This window comes from Piliocolobus tephrosceles, chromosome 12 (genome assembly GCF_002776525.5).
Source record: "Piliocolobus tephrosceles isolate RC106 chromosome 12, ASM277652v3, whole genome shotgun sequence".
Classification (NCBI taxonomy): domain Eukaryota; kingdom Metazoa; phylum Chordata; class Mammalia; order Primates; family Cercopithecidae; genus Piliocolobus; species Piliocolobus tephrosceles.
The window spans coordinates 1,484,520-1,495,398 of NC_045445.1; the positions used below are offsets into that span (position 1 = coordinate 1,484,520).

The following is a 10,879-nucleotide window of genomic DNA, read 5'->3' on the forward strand; positions in this document are numbered from 1 at the left end:
TCTGCCCATGAGCCTGCTCAGACAGGACGGGAGGAAGCAGGCTCATCAATGTTTGCTTGTTTTGTTGTTCCACATGTGAGATCCCCAGAGGCCAACCTAAAAAGCCGGCTTTAGTTATGATGACTACAGTTGTTATATGTGCAACTCTGCCCTTGGCTCAAGGATTCCGTGATGTTTATTTTGTTTTTTTAACTGAGAGGCTCCAAGCCTTCCAACCTCTAACTGGCTGGTCCTGTGAGGCTCCCCGATCAGGGATGGTGAGGCCACAGGCCTCTCCTGTCCATTTTTCTTGGGACATTATTTTCACACCTTGATAGTGTGGCATCCCCGCTGGGCCAGGAAGAGGGGACTCAGGTCTGAGAACTCTGATGGGTGACTTTCGTGCTGGGAGTTCTGTCCCTTACCCTTGGCTGTCTTTTGGGTGAGTGCCACCTGATCGTTGTGAACGGGGGTGGGAAGCAGGAGATGCCATCGCTAGGTGAGACTAGCAGCATTTAGTGCCCGCTCGCTCGCTTGGCTCCCCCCCCCCCCCCCAGCTGCTGCAAGTGGTCGTGGCAGTTGCTGACACCTCTGTGAAAACCGTGGAGACGGTGAAGAAGCAGCAAGGCGAGCAGATCTGCTGGGGCGGCAGCAGCTCCGTCATGAGTCTAGGTATGTGGCCACCCTCCTGGCCCTCTGCCTGGGGCTGCCCCATGCACAGGCTCCCTTTTCTGTGCTCCACTAACCCTGGAGGAGCATTTGGGGACCGGCCCCTTCTTTTGTTTTTCATTTTCTAGTGCATGTTTTCCTTCACTTGAAAAAATGCTTTCAGTGGATTATCAAATGAAAACACTCATCGTAGAAAATTGGGGTAACCCAGTAATAGAAAATGTGAAGTAAATGATAGCAAATGCCTGAATGGAATAGTATTTGACAATTAAAAATGTTACTTGGGCCAGGTGTGGTGGCTCATGCCTGTAATCCCAGCACTTTGGGAAGCGGAGGAGGATGGACCACTTTGAGCCTAGGAGTTTGAGATCAGCCTGGGCAACATGGCAAAACTGCGTTTCCACTAAAGTACAGAAACTAGCTGGGCATGGTGGCATGCACCTGCAGTCTCAGCTACTTGGGAGGCTGAGGTGGGAGGGTCACTTGAGCCCACGAGAGGGAAGTTGCAGTGAGCCGAGATCACGCCACTGTACTCCAGCCTGGGTGACAAACTCTGTCTTAAAAAAAAAAAAAAAAAAAGTTAAGGAAAATGGGAAAATACTTATAATGAGGGCCATCTTCCCAGAGTTGATTTTTGCATATGGAGTGAGGTCTGGGGGTCCAGTTTCCTTGTATCCTATATGGATACACATTTGTTGCAGTACCATTGACTGGAAATCACTCTTTCTTTCATTGATCTACAATACTATCACTCTTGTTAATTATTAAGTATCCATATGTTATGTGTGGGTATCTGGTTTCTTCTCTGTTCTGTTCTATTCCTTTTTTTTTTTTTTTTTTTGCTATCCCTGCACTAATACCACATTTCAGGGGGCTAGAAAATAAAATAAACAGCAAAATAAACCCAAAGAAAGAAGGTAAAGCCAGTTTTCTACCTCTTCTAATTTATTTTTTAAATAACAGATCTACTGAATTCAAATTCATATAACATAAAATCTGTCCTTTTAAAAGTGTACAATTTCATGGTCTTTAGGATATTCACAGAGTTGTGTAACCATCCTCTCATCACTATCTGAGTCCAGAACATTTTTATCACTCCCAAAAGAAACCCCACATGATTAGCAGCCAACCCCCGTCCCTCCCTAGCCTCAACTCCTGGCAACCACTGTCATAGAGATGCTGTCTGTGCTGGACATTTCCTATAAATGGAGTAACAATGTGTGGCCTTTTGTGTTTGGTGTCTTTCACTGAGCATAAAGTTTTGTAAAGGTTATCCACATAGTTCATTCCTTTTCATGGTTGAATAATATTTGGTTGTGTGGATATACTACATTTTGTTATAGTTGGTAGACGTGGGTTTCTACTTTTTGGCTATGTACATTGTAAGTCTTTGTGTGAACATATTTTTCTTTTTCTTTTTCTTTCTTTTTTTTTTGGAGACGGAGTCTCGCTCTGTCACCCAGGCTGGAGTGCAGTGGTGCAGTCTCAGCTCGCTGCAACCTCCACCTACTGGGTTGAAGTGATTCTGCCTCAGCCTCCTGAGTAGCTGGGATTACAGGCACCCACCACCACCCCTGACTAATTTTTGTATTTTTAAGTAGAGATGGGGTTTTGCCATGTTGGCTAGGCTGGTCTCAAACTGCTGACCTCAGGTCATCCATCTGTGTTGGCCTCCCAAAGTACTGGGATTATAGGCATGAGCCACCGCGCCCAGCCTCTTTAACTCTGTTTTTTAAAGTTATTTTTTAAGTGGTTGCCTTTAGAATTACAGTTAGCACCCTAACTGAAAACAGTCTAGTACGAAATTAATTTCCATAGTATACAAAAACTTTTTCCTATTAAAACAAAATATGTTAGTGTTAGGTATTTTTGGTTATACCATTTTAATTCCCTTGTTTCTTTAACACTTTTTTTTAAAGTTATTTTTAAGCGGTTACCCTTAGAATTGCATTTAGCATCCTAACTGAAAACAGTATATTACCAAACTAATTTCAATTGTATACAAAAACTTTGCTCATTAGAATGAAGCTATATTAAATGTGTACATTTGTACACATTTTCATATTTATCAATGTTGTTACCTTTATTGGAGTTCTTTATTTCCTCATGTGAATTTGTGTTACTGTCTAGTGTCCTTTCATGTCAGCCTGGAGGCCTACCTTTAGTATTTCCTATAGGGAAGGCTCACTAGTGATGAACTCCCTCATTTTTTATCTGGGAATGTCTTTATTTCTCCTTCATCTTTGAAGGATAGTTTTGCTGAATATAGAATTCTTTTGTACTTTGAATGTGTCATTTCAGTGTCCTCTGGCTGCCAAAGCTTCTGATGTAAAGCCAGCTGGTATATGATGAGTCTTTTCACTTTCTTTTCAAAATTCTGTTGGTCCCTGGCTTTGGACACTTTGATTATAATGTGTCTTCGTGTGAATCACTGTGAATTTATTACATTGGGAGCTTTTTGAGATTTGTAGATGTGTCATTCATGTTTTTCATCAACACTCAGCCAGGCAGTTGACAGCTGTTTCTCCTTCACGTCTTGCTTGCTCAGAACCTCAAGGTCAGCCAGAGGTGAGAGCTCAGGGCCTTCCCAGGTCTCTCTCTCTGGGATTTTCACAGCCCACCACACGCACATGGTCTTCCAGATTCCAAGGACTGTGCCAGAGCTTTGCAGAGCCTTTGTGGACCTCTGATTCTCCAGCCCCTCCTTCTGAGCTTCTTGTTTAGTCTCTTGTTTGCCCCGGCTATTATGCACTGCCTCAGGCAGCAGCAGCTAAAGCATTTGCTGTAAATGTTTTCCACTGTTGCACCCCCAATTAGTGGTTTCAGGTCCATAGCCTCTGAGCCCTCGTTTTGGAGACTGTCTTTGAATGAACCCTCCAGCCAGCTGTCTCCTCGGAGAGCCAGGCTTCTCACTGCTCTTGGCCTCGGCACATATCTGCCCCACGTATACCAGGCCCTGAGGAGTCTCTTCTTGCCGACTGAACTGCAACAGAAGCCTCCACTTTAAAATTTATTATAGCGTTTATCCTAATCACCACCGTCACTATGACTCTCTCCCCAGTTTTTATCATTGCTGTTAGTAAACTGCTTATAATCTATGCCATCATTCTTGTAATGATAATTGGTATTCTTAACAGTGTACCAGCTCACCTGTGACTGTGGCACCGTAGGACTGGTGGCAGGTCTTGCCTTTCAGAAAAGCCCTTTATCGCGTCTTGGCTAAGATCAAGTGTAGTGTCTGTTCTTACCAGAAAGGCAGCCTTTGTGTCCAGGCTGTGTGAACTGGGCAGTGCGTTGTGTACAGGGAAGTGTCTGTTCACCCTCGAGCCCCAGCCACCTCGGGGATCTGGAGAGACGCCAGGGGAGTGGGCCCAGGGCGGGCATCGGCCTCTCTTGGGGCTCTCAACTCAGCTCTCATCGGTTCAGCATCCTGATTTGGTTTGAGATGAATTCTTAGTGTCTGGACACACCAGAGAAAGGGTCAGCATCAAATCCACGCCAGAGGCCACTCGGGACAGTTCTTTACTTGTCCCGTTTCCCATCTGACCCCTCGAGGGCCCTGGTCTGGATGGCCCTCCTCCCATTGTGGAAGGCCTGTGTTTCTGTGCTGTTTCCCCTCCCAGCAATCTGCATGCCCGCAGCCAGGCTCTGTTGGAGGTATGGCACCACCTATGAAGTGAGGAGCAGCCAGTGTGACTTCTGGGCTCTTGTCAGGGGCGTGGCCTATTGTGAGTTGGGAGGGCCTTGGCACTGTGGGTCAGCACCGCCCACCAGGAGTCGCCCCCCAGGCTTCCTGAAACTTCACTGCCATGAAAACATCAATGTATTTGGAAACCGAAGCAATATTGTCAGTGCAAGAATGGGGCAGGAGAGTTGAGGGTATGGAGAGATGCCACCCACCCTGGAAGTGGTGAGGGGCTCAGTGGGCGAGGAAGGTGGCAGCCAAGAGGACAGCCCAAGGGGCAGCGGGGTGCCGGGGATGGGGCAGTGGCAAGCAGATGGAAGCAGAGGGCACAGGTGAAGCAGGTCTGGGTGGTGGCCCCGGCGAGACCCTAGCCTGTTCTTCTGTGAAGAAAATGATGGAAATGAATAAGCAAACCAGCTCCCAAGCTGCTGGCCCGGCCCCCACAGAGCCTGAGCGGCTCCTAGCTCGGCTCTTGATGTGGCTAATGTGGCTGACAGCAGCCCGGGTGAAGCCTACCTTTTCGCAGCCTCTGAGGGTCCATGGGGCAAGAGCTGACTCCTGCCTCACCTCTGTGGAACTCCTCCAAACTGTCCTCCGGAGAGATACCCCACAGGCAATGGCTCCACCACAGCGGACCAGGGGGAGCGGCAGCTACCCAGATCCTCTCCCCAGCCGCGGTGGCTCGAAAAGCAGCCCCATGCAGGAGAGAAGGAAGCCCTGGATGAGCAGGAAATCTGACCCAAAGGACTTTCCGACACTATTGAATACACTCAGTGCGACATCCAGACGTGCCTGGACAGCTGTGAAAACCCAGCCACAAGGAGACTAGAAACGAAATGAGGCTGGGATCTCTAAGAAGAGAGAAAAGAGACAGAAAAACCAGCACAAAGATCAGCGTCCTGCAGGCCCCAGCCAGGCACAGGGTCTCCAGGACAGGGGGCAGGGGGGATGGAGGGCAGGGCTCCGGAGGAGGCGGGCACACAGAACAAGCCAGGTGAGTGCAGGTGCTGAGCACAGGGCGGGTGGGACCCACCTCCTGCCATCTGGAGTACAGGGGCCAAGGGCTGGGGCCAAAGCTTCGGGAGAAACAACCTGTGGCCTCAGGAGCAGCCAGGGTGCCTTACAAGCTCTGAGGGCCCTGCACACCCGGCCTTGGGCTCTGGACCCTGCCAAGCTCTGCACCAAGAGTGAGGGCAGAGCAGGAAGGCTGGGATGGAGGTCTAGACGATTTGATAAGGGCAGATGCCACATGAGGGACACAGTCTAGAGCAGTGCGCATTGCGGCAGGAAGCGCCTTAGCTGGGACGCCACTGGAAGCTGATGGCTAGTGGAGAGGGTCCTGGGGCAATTCCGGGCGGGCTGAGCACATTCCCCAGCTCAGTGTCACCCCGAGGCACACCCCGTGATTCCTGAGCTTCAGAGTCACCCTTGGGATGGGCAGAGGATGACAAATTCAGAGTTCACAGCACCTAATGTCAATGCTAATGACCTCAACATGTAAAAGGCAAAGTGTAGCTGACAGTGGGGCCATGGATGGGGAGTGGACAGGCAGGGCAGGTGAGGGGCTGTGTCGTCCTCCTCTGTCTGCTGGGGGAAGGGGATGATGGCCATGGTCTAGGGTTGGCGACTGAGAGGCAGATGTGGTTACGGCAGATAAGGTGCAGTGCAGTCACCACGCTCGCCACCCGGCTGGGCAGCCAAGGCCTTAGGGCTGTCTGTGTGCTTGGGTTTGTTGTGTGTGCATTTATCCATCTGGTTAATACTGAACGTGCCACTGAAGTCAGGACAGTCCCTGCCTCCTCACTGTGTGCCATATGCTGCCCCTGGGACTCGGGGGGCAGGGGGCAGGTGGGCGGGGGCACAGCTGGGTCAGCAGACCCGGGCCTGGGTCTCGGAACTGTGCTGCGGTTGGTGTGACCCAGCCCAGGGTTCCCAAGCTGCTGGCCTGGCCCCCACAGAGCTTGAGCAGCTCCCAGTTCGGCAGTGCCTGTCCCTTCCCTGCCGTCCTGGTGGTAGCTGGGGCTCAAGGAGGATCAGCTGAGGACATGTGCCTTGGGCAGCGGGCAGGAGGCACCTCGCCTCTTGCGCCAGGCTCGCTTTCCTGTTGGTTTCTTTCCTCTGCAGCTACCAAGATGAATGAACTAATGGAGAAGTACAGAGTCTTCAGTGACGGCCCACGCAAAAGCACAGGATAGTGGGGGCAGGAAGCCCTCTCCCCAGATCGAGTTGGCCGAGGATGGATGATTGTGGCAGCAGAAGCCGTTGCAGCCCAACGTTGTGCTCTAGGCAGGGACCTTTGGCCCCTTTGGGGACAGAGAGACAAGATGGGCGGTTTGATTTGGACACAAAGAAAGCCTCGGTTTCTAAGCAGTCTCCTCCAGCCTGCTTTCTGCTTCTGCAGCTCCGCGTCTCTCTCCCTCCCCGCCATCCTGAGCTGCTCAGGTGGCCCAGGTCTGGGCAGGCTGGCCAAGGCCTTCCTCTCGTCTTGGCGGGCCTGGGCTGTGTCCTCTCCTGTGGCTTCACTCCTCCCTGCTGTTGCCAGCCACTTGCAAGCAGAGACCCCACTGCTGCCTCCCCTGGCTGGCCTCAGGGTCCTGTGTGAGACGCACCCCTCAGCCGCCCTCCTTGAGTGCTCCTGGATCCCACACGGGGTACCTGTTTCCTGCTCCTCCCTGGCTGGGCACTCAGCTCTGGGCTGGGGAATTCAGCCTGACTGGTTGTCCAGGAAGATGCTATCTGGGTTTCCCAGGGTGACCCAGTATCTCCCTGAGGAGTGTGCCTGTCGCAGCTGCCTCCCTCCCTGCGAGCACTGGAACAGGCACAACTAGTGGGGCCTCTGCCTCTTTGGGGCCATTGTTGCACCTGCTGCTGCCCGCCCCACTCTGCTCCTTCCTGGTGCCATCTCCTTTGCTTCCCCAAGGTCCCCGTGGGCACACAAGGCAAGGAGGCCAGAAGGAGCGAGGTGCCAGACCCCCTCCATCCCAGTCACCTGAGGCATCCCCCAGCCACCGCTGTGAGAGGTGGGAGACCAGGCAGGCCTGTGGTCACCACGGTCCAGGTGCACCACCTGATTTACAGGCCAAAGGACCCCTCTTGGTCACCTCTCTGTGCCCCCAGCATGGGGCTGGCCCTACAGTGCACCCACCACCAAGGGTTTACTCCAGAATGAAGTCTTCAGGGCACCACTGGTGCCTTTTGCCTGGAGTGGGGTGGGCAGGGTGGGTCCCCGAGACGGGGGTCTGCGGGACTGGGCTTCACTCCTCCTGTAGTCCCCGGTGCTCCCGGCCCACCCCCTAACGTTGCTTGTCTCTGGTGGGGGAAGCATTAACTCAGCTGCACAGCTCCCAGGCCAGGCTCATCTCCCTTCCCCAGCAGCCACTGTTAGGTGCACGGTAGACATGATGAAGCGACGTCCTTAAGGCAGCATCTCCCCTTCGCAGTGGGAAATGAGCCGGCAAGCTGTGTGAGCCGGGGTGGGCGATGCATGGGCAGCCCCGAGGCTGCCCCATCCCTAGGTTTTGGGGGAGCACCCCATTCCCCTTTGGAGGCTGAGCACGGCATGTGTGGGCACCTTGTTCATACTCCAGAGCTTGCTTCATCCCCATGAGCAGCACCTGATCTCCAGTGACAGGGGAGACCAAGGCCTGGCAGGACCTGCTGCCTTTGTGTGACTGGCCCCAGGCCTGGCAGCCACAGCCTGGCTGGGTGGAGGTTACCGCCTTCTGCACCGCTCTGGCTTCCTCCCTGTGCTTGTGAAGAGCTCCTGGAGTCTGCCTACGGCCCGGGGCCTGCTTCCTAATCTGTAAACACGGGGCGTGTGTCCCAGTGGCTGTGAGCTAGCGAGGGGGCGGAGAGTGAGCCGGCTGCGCAGGTCCTGCAGCCCCAGGCCTCATTGTTGGCCAACAGGCAGCTGGGGGTGGGCCGCGGCTGCTGATTAAAGGCCGCCTGGAGCAGCCTATGTGGCGACAGGTGCCCAGAAGCCCAGGAAGCCGGTCAGTGCCTGCCCCAGGTAAGCTGGTGCGGTGGAGTTGGCAAGGACAGTCGCCCCAGGAACCTGGGGGCAAGCAGGCAGAGGCCAGCTTGGGGCCAGCACCTGTGTGCCAGGGACAAGGCCGGGGAGGTCGAGCCCAGGGGGAGCTGGGCGCACTGCATGGGTTCTTTTGGGTGGCTGCTTGCCTGCTTCCCCGCAGCTGGTTCCAGGGCTGGAGACCCAGCGTGCTATGCCTCAGGTTCCCAGCCAAGGCATTCCGATGAAGGGGCTGGACCCCGCTGAGGCGCGGTCCCCGAGCTGCCTCTGCCTCTCCCAATCCCTGCTGGGGACTGTGGCTGGAGGCGGGCAGTAGAGCGCTCGGAGGCCTGCCTTTTCTGTTCGGTAGGTGGCAGGAGTGGGGCTGATGCTCCCAGAGCCAAAGGTCACAGGCGTTGTGGTTGGGGGTGGCAGGAAGTGAGCCCCGGAAGGGTCAGAGCTTTGGCCAAGGGGAGGGTGGTACACAGCAGGGCCCGGGCGAACCCCTCTCTCCAGTCCTCAGAGTTTGTGCCTCTCGCTCTGGCAGTTTGAGGCCTGGCTATCCCTGTGGGAACATCACCATGTCCGAGGCACCCCGGGCTGAGACCTTTGTCTTCCTGGACCTGGAAGCTACTGGGCTCCCCAGCATGGAGCCCGAGATTGCTGAACTGTCCCTCTTTGCTGTCCACCGCTCCTCCCTGGAGAACCTGGAGCGCGACGAATCTGGTGCCCCGGTACTGCCCCGGGTCCTGGACAAGCTCACGCTGTGCATGTGCCCAGAGCGCCCCTTTACCGCCAAGGCCAGCGAGATCACTGGCCTGAGCAGCGAGGGCCTGGCGCGGTGCCGGAAGGCTGGCTTTGATGGTGCCGTGGTGCGGATGCTACAGGCCTTCCTGAGTCGCCAGGCAGGGCCCATCTGCCTTGTGGCCCACAATGGCTTTGATTATGATTTCCCCCTGCTGTGTGCCGAGCTGCGGCGCCTGGGTGCCCGCCTGCCCCGGGACACTGTCTGCCTGGACACACTGCCGGCCCTGCGGGGCCTGGACCGCGCCCACAGCCACGGCACCCGGGCCCGAGGCCGCCAGGGTTACAGCCTTGGCAGCCTCTTCCACCGCTACTTCCAGGCAGAGCCAAGCGCGGCCCACTCAGCGGAGGGCGATGTGCACACTCTGCTCCTGATCTTCCTGCACCGTGCCACAGAGCTGCTCGCCTGGGCGGATGAGCAGGCCCGTGGGTGGGCCCACATCGAGCCCATGTACTTGCCGCCCGATGACCCCAGCCTGGAGGCCTAAGCACCAGGGCCACCTCCTGTGCCGCGGGCAGCGCCAGTTTCCACCGTTCAGCCGGTCTCTACCACCCCCGGCTTCTCCTATCTGTGCAGCCTCAGGTCCGTGCACCTGCCAGGCCTTCCCTGGCTGCCTGACCAGCCACAGAGCCCTGGATTCCTCTCCAGGCCCCGCTTCCAGGGCCGTGCTCTCCCGGCCAGCCTGTATGCCCAGCAGAGTTTGCTGTTTCCCAATAAACATTGCCAACTGCTCACCCTCTGACTCACTGGCCAGATACTAGGGGCTGGACTCCCTCGACCCCTGCTGAGCAGGACCAGGCGGTGAGCCATGCCAGGGGCCAGCACAAGACCTCCAGGGCCGCCTCCCTATGGCCTCTTCCCGCGATGAGGTCTGCGGGTGGCTGGGTGGGGAGACGTCAAGCTCTCGGGTTGGTGTGAGGGCTCATGGGTTGCGGCTGTGGGCTGAGCGCGGCTGTGGGCTGCATTGTCATCCCAGAGGCCCAAAGAAGCCATGAGTAGGGACTTAAGTCCACAGAGCCGGCCACCTGCCTGGGCACAAAGCTCAGCTGCAGTGCTCACCCGCCGTGGGACCTGGAGTCTCTGTCCCTGCTCTGTGAAGTGGTAACAGGGTAAAGTGTTAAGAAACAGGGTGCTGGGGAAAAGGGAGGTGCCCCCACATGCGGGCATGCACATGTACATGCTGAGGGCTCTGAGGGTGCATGGAGCAGAGGTGGGGTGGCTGGTGCTGTGAGGGTGACACTGGAAGGGAGCCTATCTTGCACCCCGTGTCCCCCTAGGGCCAGGAGGCCGCTCGGTGGGAGGGCAGCTTCTGCCCACCACACTGTGCTTTGGGTTCCCTGCTAACCTACTTCAGGGGCCCCACCCTGAGGCACTCCCAGTCTTGTGGGGAGGCTTCATGGGTGGGGAGAGACCTGTCACCAACGCCGGGTCAGGTAAGAAGGGGTGGGGTGGCCACGCCTGAGAGTGACTCACACGAGCAAAGCCTGAGCCTCCAGCCAGCTGGACAATCCGGGAAGCCCTAAGTAGGTCAGAATGACTGGAGCCACTGCAGCGTGCACGGTGGTAGGATGGTGAGGCCAGAGCACAGGCAGTGACCACCTCAGACCTTCCTTGTGGCCCGGGCCAGGCCTGACCCTGAGGGCAGCAGGGAACCATGGAGGGTCATGAGCAGGAGAGGGGCAAAGTCTGGTGTAGGATTCTGCCATGTGCTGCTTGGGCTGCGTGCCGAGCCGTT

At 55.7% G+C, this 10,879-nt stretch overlaps 2 protein-coding genes across 5 annotated transcripts in view; both read left to right on the forward strand.

Moving 5' to 3' along the window:
- Nucleotides 1-6,703, forward strand: part of HAUS7 (HAUS augmin like complex subunit 7) — a 24,312-nt gene extending 17,609 nt beyond the window's left edge. The window contains exons 9-10 of one of the 3 annotated variants that reach the window (XM_026451411.1): nt 537-651; nt 6,458-6,703. In XM_026451411.1, the coding sequence (XP_026307196.1) occupies nt 537-651; nt 6,458-6,528 (186 nt within the window). In that variant the 3' untranslated portion in view covers nt 6,529-6,703. Of the gene's footprint in view, nt 1-536; nt 652-776; nt 1,017-3,465 lie in introns of those variants that run through there. The other 2 variants (XM_026451413.2, XM_026451412.2) reach the window with 2 other exon arrangements.
- Nucleotides 6,704-6,943: 240 nt separating this feature from the next.
- On the forward strand, nt 6,944-9,876 carry TREX2 (three prime repair exonuclease 2). Of its 2 annotated transcripts, none has more exons than XM_023202101.3 (2): nt 6,944-8,705; nt 8,887-9,876. In XM_023202101.3, exon 2 carries the CDS (start codon nt 8,921-8,923, stop codon nt 9,629-9,631), a length of 711 nt encoding a protein of 236 aa, XP_023057869.1. In that variant the 5' UTR covers nt 6,944-8,705; nt 8,887-8,920; the 3' UTR covers nt 9,632-9,876. The 2 variants fall into 2 exon arrangements, with proteins under 2 accessions (XP_023057869.1, XP_023057870.1); XM_023202102.3 differs by having other exon boundaries at nt 6,944-8,342.
- Nucleotides 9,877-10,879: the final 1,003 nt, after the last annotated feature.